Source organism: Hemitrygon akajei, chromosome 2, assembly GCF_048418815.1.
Source record: "Hemitrygon akajei chromosome 2, sHemAka1.3, whole genome shotgun sequence".
Lineage (NCBI taxonomy): Eukaryota > Metazoa > Chordata > Chondrichthyes > Myliobatiformes > Dasyatidae > Hemitrygon > Hemitrygon akajei.
Window position 1 is genome coordinate 166,297,340 of NC_133125.1, and position 21,632 is coordinate 166,318,971.

Consider the following 21,632-nt stretch of genomic DNA (forward strand, 5'->3'; position numbering starts at 1 on the left):
TCGCGACCACCATTGTGGAACCAGAATAATGTAACAGGGGAACAGGCCATTCGGCCAACGCGTCCATGCCGACCAAGGTGGCCACCTATGCTAGTCCTATTTGCCCCCGTTTGGCCTATATGTTTTTAAACCACTTTCATCACGTACTTACTGCAAACATCACTCCCTCTAGTTTCACACACACTGCTGTGCAGAGAAGTTTCCTTCTATCTGCGCCCTTCATAGTGTTACACCTCTGTAGGGATTCAAGTCTCGCCCACTCTGAAAAAAATCCCAACGTGGTCTCGCCCTCGCTCTATCCCCTGCATCTTTCTGTCTTTTGTTTCTCTTTCCGGAGTTGCTATCTTGGCCGAGGTTTCCCGCGTCTCAACGCCTCTCGCCGGCTTCCTGGGTGGGGTCAGGGAGCGGAGCTGAATCGCCACTTGTTGCGAGAGCCGAGACAAGCGACCAGGTCGGGCTGGGCGGAGGCAGCTTCTTCTGTGCCGAGCACCTGGGGGGTCACAGCACACGCAGCCGAACCTGCTCGGCGAAATGGCTGACGAAAAGCAAGTGGAACTGTTCGTGAAGGTAGGGAGCTGTGGAGGCGGGCCAGTCCCTCTTCCCGCCGGGGGGTGAAGGGGCTCCGGGGACGGCGGTGCGACTTCAGCCGCTGGCTGGGCCACTTGGCCCGGCTCCGGTAACATCGGACTCAACGTTTTCCAAACCGGTTGGGCTAGCTGACGAGCGCGAAGAGGAAAGGCTGTGTGTTCTCATCCGCTTCCCTTTGTGTGAAAGTTTCCGAGTATACGCGACCTTCTCATCTTCCCCTCACTGTCTAGTTCAGCTTGCCTCTTCTGCCTCCAGCACTCTCTCAACCTGCTTTTCCCCTTCCCCTCTGGGCTTGCTCCCACTCGCTCTTCCCCTGTCCTATTTCCCCCTTCCTCCCTTCTTCTTTTTCTCCCTCCCGCTCTCTCACCCTCCCCCCCCCCCCCCCAGGAAACTGTGTATGTGCACACATTATCCAGCATTCTGGGTGGGAGTTTAGCGGGTGGGGGCAAGGCAGGCTGCAGTACTTTAGTCAATCTATCCCCTAACTCTGTAACACCCTCTAAGTTCCTCTTTTTATATTACTCATGCGTGATTCACTATTTGTTTTATTTGAACAAGAACACCCTGAATTCTCGTCTTGGGAGTGGAGTCTTGTGATTGCATTGAAGGGCTGGGAAGGAGAGGTGTGAGAGAGAGAAGGCGAGTGAGCCCCGTGCGTTGTCCCGGTATCTATTTTACAGCAATAGCCTATGAATTTCATTTTCAAACTCTCTACCAAGCTCTTCTCTCTGCCCCTCCCTCCTCTTTCCCTGACTCTGTTTGCGCGTCTTCTCTGCCACACTTTCTTCCCCCACTTCACACTGTCCCCGAGCCTGTCCCCCACCCCCTCCTTACCCTCTACTCCCAGGCTCTCTGCATGCCTAGTATTCTCCCTCCTTCACCCCCTCTGCAGGTCACCCAGGGGCTAACTGCGTCATCTCTTTGCCCCACGTAGACAGGGTGCTGCTGGTTGGTGCAGTGGATACCGGGAGGCTGGGAGGAGGGAGTACCTTCCGAGTAAGATCTAAGTCATGAATGGAGTTTACCGTCACTTGCACAGGTGCAATCAGAAACTTGCAGCAGCATCGCATAAGCAGCGTTCACAAGTTAAAGAAAGACAGTTTTTTTGTAAAAGGTGCACAATTAGTGCCAAAAAAAAATCAACAATTTTTCGTGCAGAGTGGTGCTTTATCTCTAAGATTCAAGATTGTATAATGTCATTTCCAGTGCACAAGTGTAAAAGAGAACAAAATAATTGTTAGTCCCGTCTGATGCAACTCAATATGATAAAGAAAACAATAATAAAAAAGAGTAAATATAAATACATAATTTAGCTTACATACATTAATTGTCCATAAAGTGATGCTAGGCAGGAGAGTGACTTGCATAAGGTGACTCGAACAGGAATTGATAAAGCACTGATGGTTGGGGGTGTAGATGGGAGGGCTAGTGGGTGGGGGTGTTGATCAGCCTTACTGCTTGGGCAAAGTAGCTGTTTCTGAGTCTGGTGGCCCTGGCGTGGATGGTGATTAGGATTGTGTCAGTTGGTTCAAGAAACAAATAAGACCATAAGCCCATAAGATACAGGAGTGGAAGTAGGCCATTTGGCCCATCAAGTCTGCTCCGCCATTCAATCATGATCCAAATCTTCCAGTCAACCTCACTACCCTGCTTTCTCTACCTACCCTTTGATGCCCTGGCTAATAGAAACATAGAAAACCTACAGCACAATACAGGCCCTTTGGCCCACAAAGCTGGCCAAACCTGTCCTTACCTTAGAAATTACCTGGGGTTACCCATAGCCCTCTATTTTTCTAAGCTCCATGTATCTATCCAAGAGTCTCCTAAAAGACCCTTTTGTATCCGCCTCCACCACTATCGCCGACAGCCCATTCCACGCACACCACTCTGCGTAAAAATGTTACTCCTCTATACCTACTTCCAAGCACCTTAAAACTGTGCCCTCGCACGCTAGCCATTTCATCCCTGGGAAAAAGCCTCTGACTATCCACATGATCAATGCCTCTCATCATCTTATACACCTCTATCAGGTCACCTCTCGTCCTCTGTCGCTCCAAGGAAAAAAGGCAGAGTTCCCTCAACCTGTTTTCATAAGGCACGTTCCCCAATCCAGGCTACATCCTTGTAAATCTCCTCTGAACCCTTTCTCTGGTTTCCACATCCTTCATGTAGTGAGGCCACCATAACCAAGCACAGTACTCCAGTGGGGTCTGACCAAGGTTCTACATAGCTGCAAGATTACCTCTTGGTAATGTTGCAGCTATATCAAGAACCTGTCTGTGCCTTAAGTGCACCCAATGACTTGGCCTCCACAGTCGCTCGTGGGAACCAATTCCACAGATTAACCCCCTCATGCCCTCTTGTCCTAGACTCCCCTAACAGGGGGAAATAATTTTGCCATTTCTAACCTGTTCAGGCCTTTTAACATTTGTAATGTTTGTATGAGATCCCCCCTTATTCTCCTGAACGCCAGAGAATACAGCCCAAAAGCTGCCAGACGACCCTCATATGGTAACCCTTTCACTCCTGGAATCATTCTCCTGAATCTTCGCTGAACCCTCTCCAATGTCAGTACAACCGTTCTAAAATAAGGAGCCCAAAACTGCACAAAATGGTTGAAGAGAATTAGATGCTCCTGAACCTGGTGGTGTGGGTCTGGGTCTGTACATCTCTCCCTGTGGTAGCTACGCGAGGGTGGCAAGGACCGGGAGTGTGGATCTTTGAAGGATTTTGCCATCTTGAAGCAGAGGGATAATTGATGGTGGAGAGGGATGTGTCTGCAAGGCATTGGCCTGGGTCTATGAGACTCTGCAGCTTCTTGCATTCGTATCTTTCAAAATTGCCATAGTAAACCATGATGCAGATAATCAGGGCTCTTTCGACAGTACATCTGTAGAAGTTTCGGTGACAAACCGAACCTCCTATCAAAGTGAAGATGCTGACATGCCTTCCTCGTGTTTGCAAGTACGTGCAGGGCTTGGGACGAGTCTGGTGCATCAACCCCCAGAAATTTAAAGCTGCTGACACTCTGTGCCACTGACACGCACAGACCTATGCGTGCTCGCGCTCCTTCCCCTTATCTAACGGGAAATGGACCCTCCATCCACGATGTAGCCGTCTGCACATGGAGTCATCCTGCGTGGGAATAGGACCGCAAGGAGAAGGCAGGGCCTGTGATCAGAGTTTGAAACACGGTTATCATTACTGACATGTCATGAAATTTGTTGTTTTGCAGCAGCAGCCCAGTGAAAGGCAGAAGTTACTTTAAGCTGCATAAATAGAGAGTAAGTGGGGCATAATGTGATTGTATCCTTGTAGTAACCGTACTCGAACATATAAGGGAGTTTGATAGGAGAGACATTAGGATGAGGGACTAGTGGGAGACTCTCAAACAAGGGGAGACCCTTGGTGATCATGTAACACTGAGGTGGTGGCAATTTCCCAGAGGGTGGTGAATTTCTAGAATTGGAATTGCCTTATTATTGTCACAGGTACAAGGATGCAGTAAAAAGCTTGTCTTGCAAACTGTGTACAGACAAATCGGATCAGTACATTGCAGATCAAGGTAAAATAATAACAGAATGCAGAATAAAATGGGACAGCTACAGAGAAAGTGCAGTGCAGGGAATAGTAAGGTGCAAGATCAGAATGAGGTAGATTAAGGTCAGGAATCCATCTTATTGTAGAGAGGTTTGTTTGGCAATCTAAAGAACAGTGGGGTAGAAAAATGTCCTTGGGCCTTGTAGTACTTTCTGCCCCATTGGGTGCTGGAAGCTAGATCACTGGAAGCATTTAAAGTGGGGGTGCAAAAATATCTGGTACTTGAATAGCGAGGTGTGGAGAAATGGCACAGAAGAGGAGTTGAGGCCTGGACAGATTCACCATAATCATACTGAGGGGTGGGCCTGGTTTGAAAGGCCCAGAAGCCTACTCATAAGACCGTAAGACCTGGAAGCAGAATTAGACCATTCAGACCATCAAGTCTGCTCTGCCATTCCATCATGGCTGATTTATTATCCTTCACAACCCCATTTTCATGCCTTCTGCTTAATCAAGAACTTATCAGTCTTCACTTTAAATATACTCAATGGCTTGGCCTCCACAGCCACTCATGGCTAAAGAAATTCCTCCCTATCTATGTTCTAAATGGGCATATTCTGAGGTTGTGTCTTTTTGTCCAGACTCTCCCACTGCAGGAAACATCCACTCTGTCTTGCCTTTTAAATTTCGATAAGTTTCATTGAGCTCCCCGTCATTCTTCTAAACTCCAGCAAGTACAGGCTCAGAGCCACCAAAAGTTCTTCGCATATTAACCCTTTCATTCCTGGAATCATTCTTGTGAACTCACTCTCCAATGCCAGCACGTCTTTTAGAAAAGGGGCCCAAAACTGCTCACAGCACTCCAAGCGTGGACTGACCAATGCCTCCCAAGCCTTAGCATTACATCCTTACTTCATATTCGAGTCCTCTCAAAATGAATGCTAGCTTTGCCATTTGCCATCCTGCAAGTTAACCTTTAGAGAATCCTGCATGACTACTCCCAAGTCCTTTTGCACCTCTGATTTTTGAATTTTCTCCCCATTTAGAATATGGTCTCACTTTTATTTGTCTACCAAACTGCATGACCACACACGATAATTCCATCTGCCACTTCTTCACCCGTTCTCCCAATCTGTCCCAGTCCTTCTGCAGACTCCCAGCTTCCTCCACACTGCCTGCCTCTCCACCTATCGATTTCATCATCCAAATCATTAACGTATTGTGAAAACCAGTCCCAATACCGACTCCTGCGGAATACCACTAGTCATCGGCAGCCAACCAGAAAAGTCTGCCTTTAATCGCACTCTTTGACTCCAGTCAGTCAGCCAATTTTCTATCCATGCTAGTAATTTTCCTGTAATGAGCTCATATGCAACACCTAGTCAAAAGCTTTCTGAAAATCTAAGTAAATAACATCCAGTGACTCGACTTTGCCTTTCCCGTTTGTTATTTCTTCAAAGAATTCCAACAGATTAATCAAGCAAATCTGCTCTTAATTTTCCCTGCTCCAAATTTTTTTTGTGCAGTTTAACATGAATGAATGAATGAAATTTTATTTTGGTCAGTACAAACATAACAGAAAGCATTATTTTCAACAATGATTTCATAATGGTGATTTCATAAGACAAAATTAAATAATAAAAATCTTTAAACAGACCGAAAGGGTGTAGGCTGAAGCTACAGCTTATTACGCCTACCCACTTACTTATACAAAAACATATTTGGCGTCAGTCATCACATCAAAAGAAAAAAATTCATAATCTTTTTAACACAAAATCCAATTCTAAGTATCATTTATTTACATTACTCCCAATAATTTAAAATCATGTATTTTATATTTGTTCATTAAATTATTTTTAAATAATTTTTTTAAACTTGTTATGTGTGGTGCAGAGAAATTGGGGCTGGAGGGGAGAGGGTATTATTTCTGCCCTCTCCCAATTTGGAAAATGGCTCTAAAGCACAAGATCAAAAGAAAACTGCAGAGGGTTGTTAACTTAGCCAGCACCATCATGGACACCCAACACTGAGGACACCTTCCAAATGTAATGCCTCAAGAAGGCAGCATCCATCATGAAAGACCCTCACCATCCAGAAGATAAGCTCTTTTTGTTATTACCACAAGGGAGCAGGTATGAGAGCCTGATGTTTTAGGAATTTCTTCTTCCCCTCCGCCATTAGATTTCTGAACTGTTCACGAAACCATGAATACTATCTCACTATTTTGCTCTCATTTGCATTATTTTAAAATTTCTTCGAGTACATTTTTAGGTATTGCACTGCTGCCACAAAGCAGTAAATTTCAGTGATAATAAACCTGACTCTGGTTCACTGATCTGAATCAGTGTTATTTCTTTGGGATTTGGCCAGAAGTTGGAGTGGGCGGTGGGTTGAAACCCGAGTGCAGATTCCCCATGTACAGACAGCGCTAAAGGGTGGGATTCAACCCAGTTTTCTGGGGATGCCAGGCAGTGGTTGCAGGCTGTGACACCATCTAATCCACTGCTGTTTTAACTTAGGGGAAATGCCGTTAGATTATCTGGACCCTGGTCGGGAGAGAGCGGACCCAAGGGGGCCAAGTGGCTTGTTCAATTTCTGTTGGGTAGTGGGTTCCCCCCCACCCTCACTCCCCTCTTCTCACTGGCGAGATCTGAAACGTACAGAGTGATAGGAGGGGTGGAGAGTTGGGTGGGTGAGTGCTGCAGAAAATTCCAGAAGGCTCATCTACCTCATAGGTGCAACTTCTGGAGACTGCAGCCTCCAAAGTGTGGGCGAGATTTGAAGTTGGTACAGACTTTGCTAAAATAGGATGAATTGCGTATCATTGGTTAGAGTCTGCACTAAACTTAATAGCATTCATCTTAATAAATTCACAGTTAGGAGACTTAATAGCTATATATTTCTTTTTAAAATGCTTGTTAATTTAGAAGAAAACCTGCAGGAAGATTAGAAGTACTGAATTTAATAGCAAGATTGAGCTAGAAACATAGAAGATGTACAGCACAATACAGGCCCTTTGGCCCACAAAGCAGTGCTGAACATGTACTTTAGAAATTACCTAGGTTTACCCATAGCCCTCTATTTTTTTAAGCTCCATGGACCTATCCAGGAGTCTCTTAAAAGACCCTATCATATCCGCCTTCACCACCGTTGCCGGCAGCCCCATTCCATGAACTCACCACTCTCTGAGTAAAAAGAAATTACCCCTGACATCTGCTCTGTACATACTTCCAAGCACCTTAAAACTGTGCCCTCTCGTGTTAGCCATTTCAGCCCAGGGTAAAAGCCTCTGACTATCCACACGATCAATGCCTCTCATCATCTTATACACCTCTATCAGGTCACCTCTCATCCTCCGCCGCTCCAAGGAGAAAAGGCCGAGTTCACTCAACCTGTTCTCATAAGGCATGTTCTCCAGTCCAGGCAACATTCTTGTAAATCTCCTCTGCACCCTTTCTATAGTTTCCACATCCTTCCTGTAGTGAGGTGACCAGAACTGAGCACAGTACTCCAAGTGGGATCTGACCAGGGTCCTATATAGTTGTAACATTACCTCTCGGCTCTTAAACTCTTTCCCACAGTTGATGAAGGCCAATACACCCTATGCCTTCTTAACCACAGAGTCAAATTGTTCAGGACTCGGACCCCAATATCCCCCTGATCCTCCACGTTACCAAGTGTTTTACCATTAATACTATATTCTGCCATCATATTTGACCTATCAAAGTGAACCACCTCACACTTATCTGGGTTGAACTCCATCTTCCACTTCTTTTGCATCCTATCAAAGTCCCTCTGACAGCCCTCCACAACACCCCCACTCCTTTGTCATCAGCAAAGTTACTAACCCATCGCTCCATTCCCTCATCCAGGTCATTTATAAGAATCACAAAGAGAAGGGATCCCTGAACAGATAGATCCCCGAGGCACACCACTGGTCACCTCCATGCAGAATATGACCCGTCTACAACCACTCTTTGCCTTCTGTGGGCTAGCCAGTTCTGGATCCACAGAGCCTTGGATCCCATGCCTCCTTACTTTCTCAATAAGCTTTATCAAATGCCTTGCTGAAATTCATATACACTACATCTACTGCTCTACTTTCATCAACGAGCTGGAGCGATATTGTAAATACTTCAAAAGTTTGTTTTATAATCAAAGTATGTATGCAGTATACAACTCTGAGATTCTTCTTCTCCAGATAGCCATGAAACAAAGTCAGTTTAAAGAAAAAGAGCAGCCCCACCCACTTCACCCCCAGCAACAAAAAGAAGGGCAACACAATCATCAGCCTCTCCCAAATCTATCTCCCCCCACAAAATGCAACAAGAACATTGGTCCCCAAATCTCTCACTCACACAACTAACAAAAATGCAACATTGACCCCCAAACCTCCCTTACCCCAAACAATCCATGCTGATATTTATACACAGTTTATTCCATATCCAGAAATTAACCTCAAACTTTATGTTTCATATTCCTTATTCTTTATAATTGTTGAATGCCAATTTTGTTTGTTGCATGTCATGCCCTGACCTACGCATGACAGCAAATTCCTGATGCATGTAAATGTATGTGGGAAACAAAGTTGATCTTTGATTGTGGTTGTGAGCTTTACAACGCACAGACTGTAACATTGGAAGAGTAAACCATTGGACTCCCTTCTCACTGTTGTAGGAGCAATATCGTCTCTCTCTCTTTTCCTCCCTCGTTAGTGAGAGAGAGGCCCTATAGGATGTTGAGGTGCAGGGATGGACAGTGGTTTTTGATAGACTAGATTTTGGTCTCTGGGGATTTGCTTTTGCTTGCAAGATGGGGGTGGTGGAGGCTGATCTTTCTACTGGAGCAATTTGGGGGGTGGGGGAAGTGTTAATGCTTCTTCTGCTCTTTGTACATGGGAGTGGGAAGGTGGGGGCCTCGGGGATTCTAACATTTTTCTGTCATTCATTCTTTGTTTTTTTCTTGGGTTTTGTTGATGTATGCAAAGAGTAAGAATTTCAGGTTGTATACAGTATAAATTCTCTACATTAAGTTGAACCATTGATCTGACCTTGAGTTAGAAACATAGAAAGCCTACAGTTCATTGACTTTATGCCAGCATTGGAGGCCAATCAGCCTATCTGGTCCATGCTATCTCCAAGCGGCAGTGCCATCCCTCAGTCCTCTTATTATCCTGCCCCTCTGCAACCTTCCATCTCTCTCACCTGAGCATTCACATCTTGTAGTGTAGTCTACACAGCAGCCATTAAGCCTATTGGCACATCTATTGTAGCTCCAAGAACCCGTACAGTGCTCTGCTGTGTTGTTCTGTTGCTGGTGTATGTGAGGAAACCAGATCATCCATGGGAAACCTTAAACTAGACAGTGCAGAAAGAGTTAAAGTTGTAGTGGAAGAAATCTGGAACCCCTCTTTGAGAGCTGATGCAGATAAATGATTTCATTTTGTTGGGGAAGGAGTTTGGAGACTCCCTGACCCAGTCTGTATGGTGGCTTTGTTAGACTTATCCAGTTAACATATAATTTAAAGGCTGCCACAGATCAGAGGTGAGAGCTGACGTTGATAGCTTTCCGTGATGTTCACTTCTCTCTCCAGGGTACTGGAGCTGTTCACTGTTCCATTGTTTGTCAATTTAAATGCTGGCCCAGGTAGACTGAAAAGACAGGGTGTTGGGATCCAAGGCAAGACTGGATTTCCCTTGCTCTCCACGATGGTCATCTCCATAGCACTGAGGCTATGAAACCATCCTGGCTGCTGTGCTCCATGCCCACTAATATGAACTGATAAGCGAGGCTTTGGGCCTGCTCCAGCGTTCAGATCTTCGGATTAAATTTGGTTTGGAACGCTGGTGTTCATTTCAATTGTTTGCATGACTTGTATTTTTTTTCGTCCTTTTGTGGATTGAGTGTTGACCTTTTTATTTTTATTCTTTTTTCTTTAAATTGTTTTTTTTGTGTTTCTTGCTGTGTGGCTTCCTGTAAGCAAACAAATCTCAAGGTTGTATAATTTATACATTCTTTGATGATAAATGTGCTCTGTATCTTTCAATCAGTATCCACTTTATTAGCTACACCTGTACACCTGCTCGTTAATGCAAATATCTAATCAGCCAATCAAGTGGCAGCAACTCCATGGCATTCAAGCATGCAGACATGGTCAAGAGGTTCAGTTATTGTTCAGACCAAACATCAGATTGGGGAAGGCATATGATCTAAGTGACTTTGACCATGGAATGCTTGTTGGTGCCACAAGGGTTGGTTTTAGTATCTCAGAAACTGCTGACCTCCTGGGATTTTCATGCACAACAGTCTCTAGAGCTCACAGGCAATGGTGTGAAAAACAAAAAAAAATGCAGTTAGTGGCAGTTCTGTGGGCAAGGACGCCTTGTTAATGACAGTAATTCAAATAACCACACGTTACAACAAGTGGTATGTAGAAGAGCATCTCTGAATGCACAACATGCCAAACCTTGAAATGGATGGGCTACAGCAACAGAAGACCACAAGCATACAGTGGTGTTAGAAAGTTTGTGAACCCTGTAGAATTTTCTCTATTTCTGCATAAATATGACCTAAAATGTGATCAGACCTCCATGTAAGTCATAAAATTAGATAGAGAACCCAGTTAAATAAATAACACAAGAACATTATTCGTGTTCATTTATTTATTGAGAAAAATGATCCAAAATTACATCATCCTGGGGTGATGCCTGCTACAAAAGTTATTTGGAATCATGTGTTCCAATCAATGAGATGAGATTGGAGGTGTGGGATTGTATAGGTGCCCTGCCCTATATTTACAGAAAAGACCCACGAAGTCCAGGTTACTGTCAGAGCCTGCTCTTCTGGAGAAAGATCTGTTTACGTGCACCATGCTTCGATCAAAACAACTTTCAGAAGATCTTAGAAGAACTGTAGAGATGCATGAAGCTGGGGGGAAAAAGCCACAAAAGCATTTCTAAAGACCTGAGTGTTCATCAGTCCCCAGTAAGAGAAATTGTCTACAAATGGAGGAAACTCGGTACTGTTGCTACTCTCCCTAAGAGTGGGCGTCCTGCAAAGATCACACCAAGAGCATAACGTGCAATGCTGAAGGAGGTGAAAAAGAATCCAAGGGTAATAACAAAAGACCTGCAGAAATCTCTAGAACTTGTTAAAGTCTCTGTTCATGTGTCCACTATAGGAAAAACACTGAACAACGATGGTGTTCATGGAAGGACACCACGGAGGAAACCACTGCTCTCCAAGAACATTGCTGCATGTCTCAGGTTTACAAAAGGCCACCTGGATGTTCTACAACGCTCTGGGACAATGTTCTGTGGACAGATGAGAAAAAATTGCACTTTTTGACAGAAATGCACACTGCTACGTTTGGCGGTAAAAGGGCATTGCACACTAACACCAAAGCCTAGTCCTAACTGTGAAGTGTGGTGGAAAGAACATCATGGTCTGGGGCTGCTCTGCTGCCTCAGGGAGGCTTGCCGTTGTTGAGAGAACAATGAGCTCTATCAAGAGATTCTACTGGAGAATGTCAGGGTAGCAGCCTGTGGCCTGAAGTTTAATCGAAGTTGGGCAATGATCCAAAAGAAGAGTAAATCAACAACAGAATGGTTTAAAAAGAAGAAAGTTTGTGTTTTGGAAACGTGGTGTCAAAGTCCTGACTTTAATCCTATAGAAATGTTGTGGAAGGACCTGAAGCAAGCATTTCATGCAAGGAAGCCCACCAACATCCCAGGGTTGAAGCGGTTTTGTCAGGAGGAATGGCCTAAAATTCCTCCAAGCCGATGTGCAGGACTGATCAACGGTTACCAGGAAATGTTTGGTTAAAGTTATGGCTGTACAAGGGGGTCACACCAGTTACTGAAAGCAAAGGTTCACATACTTTTGACAAAATATATGTAATATTGGATCATTTTTCTCAATAAATAAATGAGCAAATATAATTTTTTCATCTCAAACAAGAGAAAATCTGCAGATGCTGCAAATCCAAGCAACACACACAAAATGCTGGGGGAGCTCAGCAGACCAGGCAGCATTTATCGAAAAAAAAGTACTTTCAACGTTTTGGGCCGAGACCCTTCAGCAGGACTGGAGAGAAAAAGACAAGTAGAGTTAAAAGGTGGGGGGAGGGGAGGGAGAAACACAAAGTTTTAGGTGGGGGGGAGGGGTGAAGTAAAGAGCTGGGAAGTTGATTCATGAAAGAATTACAGGGCTGGAGAAGGGGGATCTAATAGGAGAGGATAGGCCATGGAAGAAAGCAAAGGGGAGCAGCACCAGAGGGGGACGATGGGCAGGCAAGGAGATATGGTGAGAGAGGGAAAAGGGGATGGAGTGGGGGGTGGGGGCATTACTGGAATTTAGAGAGATCAATGTTCATGCCATCAGGTTGAAGGCTCCCCAGACAGAATATAAGGTGGTGTTCCTCTAACCTGAGTGTGGCCTCATCACAACGGAGGCAATGGATAGACGTATCGGAATGGGAAGTGGACTTAAAATGGGTTGCCACTGGCAGATCCCACTTTTTCTGGTGAATGGAGCGTAGATGCTCGACGAAACTGTCTCCCAATCTATGTCATGTCTCATCGATACAGAGGAGGCCACACTGGGCTTGCCAGACACGGTATATGATCCTAACAGACTCACAGGTGAAGTGTCGCCTCAGTGAAGGACTGTTTGTGGCCCTGAATGGTAGTGAGAGAGGAGGTGTAGGGGCAGGAGTAGCACTTGTTCCACTTGCAAGGATAGGTGCCAGGAGGGAGATCAATGGGGAGGGACAAATGGACAAGGGAGTCGTGTAGGGAGCGATCCCTGTGGAAAGCAGAAAGTGGAGAAGGAAAGATGTGTTTGGTGGTGGGATCCCATTAGAATTTTTTTTGGGTTATTATTTAATTGGGTTCGCTATCTAGCTTTAGGACATAGGTGAAGATCTGATCACACTTTAGGTCATAATTCACAAACCTTCTAGCACCACTATACACTCAGTGGCCACTTCATTAGGTACCTCCTGTAAATAATGAAGAGGCCACTGGGTGTAGTTCTTTCCCCTCTACCCTTTTATTTTGGTTTCATTTTGATACCTACCCCACTTCCTCTTTCAGAAGTTTGCTGTATCCGTTTCCAACGGCTCTGCTGATCACAAGATGAGAGAAGCAGTTTCTTAAACTCTTTTACAATCCATGCCACTGCCACTTTCTGTGAAGGTCGAGTAAGTTAATAAGGTCAAACTTTCAAAACTGTTACTGCTGCTCTTGTGGAGATGGTTTGACTTTATTTACTTTACCAAGATTGTTTGACAGTCTTGCAGATCCTCCCCCCTCCAAGGAGAATGGGCACATTAACCCCCTTCCCCCACCCTTCCGAATCGCTTTTGCAAATCTGATCTACGCTGCCTGCGGGTGAGATTAAGGGTTACAGAATCCCAGGAGAGCGGGCGGATTTAAGAGGCTGAGCAGCAGCAGCCCCGGGGGCTCAGCTGTGCCTCCCGCTGTGTGCCACTAATGCTGATCGACGGGCTGTGGATCCTCAGGGAAGCAGGTTCGACTCCGACCTCGGGCGTTGTACGTGTGAAGTCTGTCTGTTGCCCCTGTGACCCTGTAGGCTTGTTCCCACATCCCAAAGACACGCTACTAGATTAATTGGCGGTTTTAACTGATACCTGATGTAGGCTGGTAGTGGGATAATTCATCAAATACACCGTTGCATACATTTTAAAAAAGAACACTTTTACTAATCTCTTCCCCTTTCCTTCTCAGCCCCGAAGAAGGGTCTTGGCCTGAAACGTCGACTGTCTATTAATTTCCATAGATGCTGCCTGAGCAGCTGAGTTCTCCAGCATTTTGTGTCTGTTGCTTGTTATTAATTTCAAGAATGTTATGAAATAGCAGACATTCCAAGCAGAAACGCAAGAGATTCTGCTGGAAATCCAGAGCAATACACACAAAATGCTGGAGGAACTCAGCGGGTCAGGTAGCATCTACAGAGGGGAATAAACAGTCTGTGCTTTAGGCTGTCACTCTTCGTCAGTTCCTAATGAAGGGTCTTGGCCAAAATAGGGGCTGCTTATTCCCCTCCATCGGTGATGCTGACCTGCAGCGTTTTGTGTGTGTTCCAAGGAGATAGAAACATAGAAAACCAACAGCACAATACAGACCCTTTGGCCCACAAAACTGTGCCGAACATGTATTTACTTTAGAAATTTCCTAGGGTTACCCTCTAGCTCTCTAGATTGTGATGAAGAATCTCATCCAGTGGCCTTTGCAGGCCTTCTGGTACTCCCGGTTGCAGGGACCCTACATGAAACTGGTTAATTGACCACTATAAATTGCCTTTCGTGTGCAGGTGAGTGGTAGCACCTTGGGGAAAATTAATGGAAATGCAAGAAGAATTTTAAAAATAGGATTAATTTAAAATGAGTGTAAAAGATGAATGGGCTGAAGGGCCTGGTTTACGTTGATCCTCTTCTCGGACAAGGATCATCCTGTCCAGCGCGAGCGTCTAAGAAACTGAGAAGGATCCTCGGCCTTCCCAATTTCAAATTCTAATCAGAACTGTGAAGGGTAGAAATGATGCCATCTTCCACCTGATTCCACTTTCCCTGCGTCTTACAAAGATTAACTTTATTTGTCACGTGTGCCTCGAAACATACAGTGAAGTGTGTTGGGCTTCCCTCGTGTGTGTGTGTGTGTGTCACGGATTTTGCCGGGGGCAGCCTGCAAGTGTGGCCACACTTCCAACACCAACATAGCATGCCCACAACTCGCTAAACCTAATCGCAGGTCTTTGGAATGTGGGAGGAGACCAGCACGCCCGGAGGAGATCCTCGCGGTCACAGGGAGAATGTGCAAACTACTTACAGACAGAGGCGGGGATTGAACTGACGCTAAAGCGATTTTGCTAACCGCTACACTACCGTGCTGCCGGGGACCTGACAGAAATTGTGGGCGGGTGGGACGTCAGTGAGAGGGATCACAAAATCTTTCCTTGTTCTTCAGCTCTTCCCTCTCCCAACACATGCTGTTTAATCTGTAGTATATTAATTGCAGTTTTGGAGTATTTTGTACGTGACAAGGATTGCTGGAGGGTACTTGGCCCATTCACTGTACGATGCCTTTATTCTCATTCCTTTCCCAGAAGCTTGCAGATAAGAATTGTGGAATCTTTGTCGACTAGGAATCTTCCATAACAATGTGTACAAAATGCCGGTGATGGCTCAGGACCGATGAAGGATTTTGGCCGGAAACTTCGACTAATTATTTACCTCTGTAGATGCTGCTTGACCCGCTGAGCTCCTCCAGAATTATGTGTGCAATGCTCTGGATTGCCAGCATCTCTCGGGTCTCATGTCTTTAAGAGCCTTCCACGTCGGTTGGTCCTTGTCTCCAACGCGGCTTTCAGAGCTAATACCTTCCAAAGCTAGAGACTCAGACGGGTTCAGCGCTGCGCTCCGGTACAGCCAGTATGGAGTTTCCGCATTCTCTCTCTGGCCTTGCGGGCTTCCCCTGGGTGCTCCAGTTACCCCCCCCCCCCCCCCCCAACATATCCCAAAGGCATGCAGTTTGGTTGGTTAACAGGCTGCTGTAAATGGCCCCCAGTGTGTCTGTGTGGTGGCAACTCGGGGAAGTTGATAGGAATGTGAACAGAATTTTAGAAATAGGATTCACATGAAATGGAGTGTTAAAGTATTAGCTGAAGTGTCTGTTTCAATGCAATATCTCTCTATGATAAAGATTGTTCTATCCATTTCCGGAGGATACTACAGGAGCTGAGGAAAGATCTTCACCTCCAGATGCCTGATAAGTCAGTCATAGAGTACTAATGGCATGGGAAAAGGCCTTTCAGCCCATCTAGTCCATGCCAAACTGTTAAATCTGCCTAGTCCCATTGACCTACTCCTGGACTACAGTTCTACATACCCCTCCCATCCCCGTACTCACCCAAAGCTCTCTTTAAATTTTGAGTTTAAACCCATAACCTCCTCTTCCATTGACAGCTTGTTCCATGCTCTCAGCACCCTCTGAGTGATGAGGTTCTCCCTCCAGTTCCCCTTAGCTATCTCACATGCTGCCGGGGGAGGAGGTGGGAGCAGAAGTGACTGCAACATTAAAAGATGTGAATATGTTTGCGCTCACTTAGAAACGCCAGCTCTCAGTACCAAACCGTTCTGGGCTTGGCATCTTGCGAAAATGTGAATGAAAACCAAATTAAAGGGAAGGGAATAGATTATATATAGGCAAATGAGATTAGGCTGGCACCATGCTCAGCATCGACACAATGGGCTGAATGGCCTGTTTATGGGCTGTACTGTTCTATTACTCTGTAAAATCCACCAGAGCATACTATGCTTTTGATATTAAGTTTCCTTTCTGCTGCCATGAACCTATTCCTGCAACATTGTGGACCTTCCACAGCACAACCCCCCCCCCCCCCCCCCCCCCCACCAAGCCAGGATTTTAAAATGTGGTCCTGGAAGTTCTGTGGGAGGGTGGAGAAGGGCAGATGAAAATGGAAGCTGACCCAGTGCTGTACTCACACAGGGTTTACTTTTCCTGCTCCTTCTCACACCCCTTTGTGTTTACAGGACAAGGCAGCGCTGACTCTGAGGGGTGTGACAGGCCCTTCTCCTTCTATTTACTTTGCTGTTGATCCGCATTTTTTTCTTTGCAAGATGCCAAGCCCGTAATGCCTTGGGAATGTGAGGTGAACATTTATAAACGAGCACAAACATTGCTGTCGCTCCCCAGGGTGTGTTCCTCTTGGAAATTGAAGGTGCTGTCACCTCCCTCCGGTTGCCCTCCTCCTTCCTTTTCTCCCATGATCTGCTCTTACCTCCCATCAGATTCGTCCTTGTTCAGCCCTTTACCTTTCTCCCCCTATCACCAAGCAGCTTCTTAGTCCACCCACCTGGTCTCCCTTGTCAGCTTGGACTCCGTACCCTGACTCCACATTCGGGGTTCTTCCCCCCAACCTCCACCCTCTTCCTTTCCGGTCCTGACGAAGGGTTTCAGCCTGAAAGTTCGAGTCTTTACTTCTCTCTGGACCTGCTGTGTTCCTCCAGCATTCCACGCATGTGTTATGAGCTCTTGCAGAGGGGTGTGGGTGCTTTGCTGATGAGTATTAAAGCTGAGAGATTACTGGATGTTGAAGCATACAGATTAACGAATGTGGTTCCAAGGGGGGTGGATTTCAGTGAAGGGTCGAGCCGCAGGAATTGTGGTTGTTTTTTGGAATAATCTGAATCAGGTTTATTGTCACTAAGATGAATCATGAAATTTGTGGGTTTGCGGCAGCAGTACAATGCAATACAAATTACTAACAAGAAAATCTGCAGATGCTGGAAATCTGAGCAACACACACAGAATGTCCTGCCGAAGGGTCTTGACTCGAAACGTCGACTGTACTCTTTTCCTAAATGCTGCCTGGCCTGCTGAGTTCCTCCAGTACTTTGTGTATGTTGCTTTAAGCTACAGTAAAAAAGAATGCAAAGGAGGAATAGTGAGATCGTGTTCATGGACTGTTTGGGATTCTGATGGCAGAAGAGCAGAAGCTACGATGCTGATTAACTGTCTTCAGACTCCTGTACTTCCTCCCTGATGCTTGTAATGAGAAGAGGGCATGTCCTGGATGGTGAGGGTCCTTCACGATGAATGCTGCCTCTTGAAATGGATTGGATGGGCTCATGCCCGTGGTGCTGCTGGCTCGGTCCTTTGTAGTCTCTTTCGAGCTCTTGCAGTGGCCCTTCCCTAGCAAGTAATGATGCAACCAGGCAAATTTGTAGTAATAATCCAGAGTCTTTTGCGACATACTGCATCTCCTCCAAGGAGAACTGAATGACAGTCTGATAGGGGTGCAAGAGAGGGGGACAGACAGAGTGAGGTGACGGAGGTTGTTTCTGCTATGTGGGCACAAAGCAGGAGAATATGAGGAAATCTGTGTAATCTGGAGCTCGATGCTGGAAGGGAGGCGGATTCGGTCAGGGAGGAGACCAGAAAGTCTCTTCAGGATTTACTTCCACACTGCCATTGGGTGTTTGAAGCATCCTGAAAAACCCCTAATTTAATCTTGGACTATATTTCCCTCAACTTTTCAGGTTACCTGCCATGTTACCACCCTGAGCATGTAGATCCACAGCAATAAGTCTGACTTTGAAATAATCTGTGTGGAAAGAGTAGGAGAATAGGATCGGTGGGGTTGCTCTGCCTGGAGCTGGCATGGACTCAATGGGCTGAAAGACCTCCAGTGCCTTATTAGTTCTGTAGGGAATTAAGGGATGTTTTTGGCAGAGTGGAAATGAGAAATAATACATGATTGAACTTGTATGATGGCACAAAAATTTTCTATTTCGATTTAGATTTTTTTAAGTTACTCTCTTAGGGGCTTTTTCTATGTTCACCTTTTGGAGTGAGCAAGCAACCCCCCTTACATCTGACAACCCTGTCGTGACTCTCCTTTGAATAGATGGTTGCCATATCCTTCAAACCAGCATTGTTCCTGTGGATTTCTTTCTCCGATCTTACCGCCACCCCCCCCCCCCCCACCCCACCCCCCCCGAACACTCTTTTGCCTGTGAGCCACTTAGTGGTAACCTTGCCCGGCAGCTTCCATGGGCTGAAAATGCTGGGACCGGTGGTGTTTGCCCAGACGTGTCTGCCTCGCTCCTGTCATCTCCGGCCTTGCCAAGAACCTGACTGTTGACTGAGCCCCAGGCTGCGAGCCAAGTGTGTCCGTTGCCGTGGTTACCTGGCGCCATTCCTTGCATCACGTAATCTGATTGAATCATTTGAGTTTGTTTTTTTTGTTCTCACCAGTACCTTCTTTTTATTGGGACTTTTACATTTCTTTGATGCAGCTTTGCATTTCCAAATGTCAGTGTACAGAAGCAGACTCAACTTGAACAGACCCGTATGCTGAAAGTGAACAGTTTACCTCATCGTGGCCCCTGCATCCTATCATCTACCCACACTGCACTTTCTCTAACTGTAGCACTCTATTCCACGTTCTGTTACTATTTTCCCCTTCTATTGCCTCAGAGTACTTGTATATTTTGAGCAAGTGTGTATGGACGATTAGCAAAGGTATGTTTTCATACTGTATCTCTGTACATGTGACATGAATAAACCGGTACCTACAGACTAAAACGACAGGTTAGAGGGCACCATGGTGCAGCAATGAGTGCCATCTTTCACCGTTTGAGGTTCAATTCCCACTACTGTCTCTAAGGAACCTGTACGTTCTCCTTGTGACCCCGTGGGTTTCCCCCGGGTGCAGTGATTTTCCTCCTGAATAGGTCTGCTTCTGGCCCATAATCTAAAGCTCCATAGGTTACACCTTCAGATACCTGGGCGGCCCAGTCGCTTTCCAGCTCCAGCGATCATCGGCCCGGGTTCAGTTCCTGCCGCTGGCTGTAAGGAGTTTGCACGTTTTCCTCGTGACCGTGTAGGTTTCCGCCGGGCGCTCTGCTCTCCTCTCGGGTTCCAAGTACTAGTGTGTGTGTTTAGAGCTAGTGAGGGGCAGGCACCAGAAGCATGGCGACACGCGTGGGCTGCCCAGCACAATACTCGCTGATTTCAGAATCCATTTTAATATCACTGGCATATGTTGTGAAATTTGTTAATTTTACGCCAGCAGTACTATGAAATATATGATGCATAAATATAGAGAAAAAACTGAGATACATTACGTATATATGTCTAATAAATAGTTAAAATAAATAGTGCAAAATAACAGAAATAAAAAAAGTAGTGAGGTAATTCATGGGATCAATGTCCAATTAGGATTCAGATGGCAGAGGGGAAGAAGCTGTTCCTGAATCGCTGAGTTGGGGCTACTCTGCCTCCTTCCTGATGGTAAGAGCGTGAAGAGGGCATGTCTGGACTCGTGGGGATCCTTAATAATGGACACCGCCTTTTAACAGAAACAATGCATTTCACTGTATGTTTTGATGTACATGTAACAAGTAAGGCTAAACTTTACGTACAAAACACAAAAATGCAACTGCAAATGCTGTGGATCAAAGAGTACGTACACAACGCTGGAAGAACTCAGCAGGTCAGGCAGCATCCGTGAGAAAAGAGTAGCCAACGTTTCGGGCCGAGACCCTTCATCAGGAATGGGGGGGGGGGGGGGGGGCGGGGAGAGAGGACCGAAGCCCAGTAATAGAGATAGAGGAGGGCGTAGGGCCTAGAGGCGCCAGGTAGAAAACCAATCACAGGAAAGATAAAGGGCGGAGGGGGAGGGGATAAGCATGAAAGAACTGTAGAGATAAAGAAGCAGAAAGTTGAAAGGGGAGAGAGGCAGAGAGGGACCTGGGGAAGGGGGAGGGAATTACCGGAAATTGGATAATTCAATCTTCATACCACCAGGCTGGAGGCTACCCAGACGGTAGATGAGGTGTTGCTCCTCCAACCTGAGTTTGGCCTCATCATGGCAGTAGAGGAGGCCATTTATGGACATATCTAGATGGGAATGAGAGGCAGAGTTGAAGTGGGTGGCAACCGGGAGGTCCTGTCTATTGTGTAGGTGCTCGACGAAGCAGTCCCCCAATCTGCGTCGGGTCTCGCCGATGTAGAGGAGGCCGCACCGGGAGCACCGGATGCAATAGACAACTCCAGCAGACTCGCAGGTGAAGTGTTGCCTCACCTGGAAGGACTGTCTGGGGCCTGGAATGGTGGTAAGGGGGGGAGGTGTGGGGACAGGTGTAGCATTTGCGCTTACAGGGATAAGTACCAGGTGGGAGTTCTGTGGGGAGAGACATGTGGACCAGGTAGTCGCGGAGGGAACGATCCCTGCGAAAAGCTGAGAGAGGTAGAGAGGGAAAGATGTGCTTAGTGGTGGGGTCCTGTTGAAGGTGGTGGAAGTTGTAGAGTATAATATGTTGGATCCGGAGGCTGGTGGGGTGATAGGTGAGGACAAGGGGAACCCTGTCCCTGTTGTGGTGACGGGAGGATGGGTTAAGGGCTGAAGTGCGGGAAGTGGAGGAGATGAGGGTGAGGGCATCTTTGGTGACGCCAGAAGGGAAACCATGATCCTGAAAGAAAGAGGATATTTGAGAAGTCCTGGAATGGAAAGCCTCATCCTGGGAGCAGATGTGGCAGAGACAGAGGAACTGGGAATAGGGAATGGCATTTTTGCATTGGGCAGGGTGGGAAGAGGTATAGTCAAGATTGTTATGGGAGTCAATGGGTTTGTAGAAGATATCAGTGGATAGTCTGTCTCCAGAGATGGAGACTGAGAGATCAAGAAAAGGGAGAGAATGGACCAAGTGAATTTAAGGGCTGGGTGAAAGTTAGAGGCAAAGTTGATGAGATTGACAAGCTCAGCATGGGTGCAGGAAGCAGCACCAATGTAGTCGTCAATGTGGCGGAGGAAAAGTTGGGGCGTGGTGCCAGTATAGATTTGGAGCATAGACTGTTCCACATAACCCACAAAGAGGCAGACATAGCTGGGGCCCATGCGAGTGCCCATGGCTACGCCCTTGATCTGGAGAAAGTGGGAAGAACCAAAGGAGAAGT

General features: G+C 46.2%; 1 protein-coding gene across 1 annotated transcript in view; it reads left to right on the top strand.

The window, feature by feature from the left end:
• The first annotated feature begins 309 nt into the window (after positions 1–309).
• Positions 310–21,632, top strand: part of LOC140718232 (chloride intracellular channel protein 1-like) — a 53,444-nt gene continuing 32,121 nt past the window's right edge. The window contains exon 1 of the mRNA XM_073031718.1: positions 310–567. Coding sequence (XP_072887819.1) covers positions 532–567 — 36 coding nt within the window. The 5' untranslated portion in view covers positions 310–531. The remainder of the gene's footprint in view (positions 568–21,632) is intronic.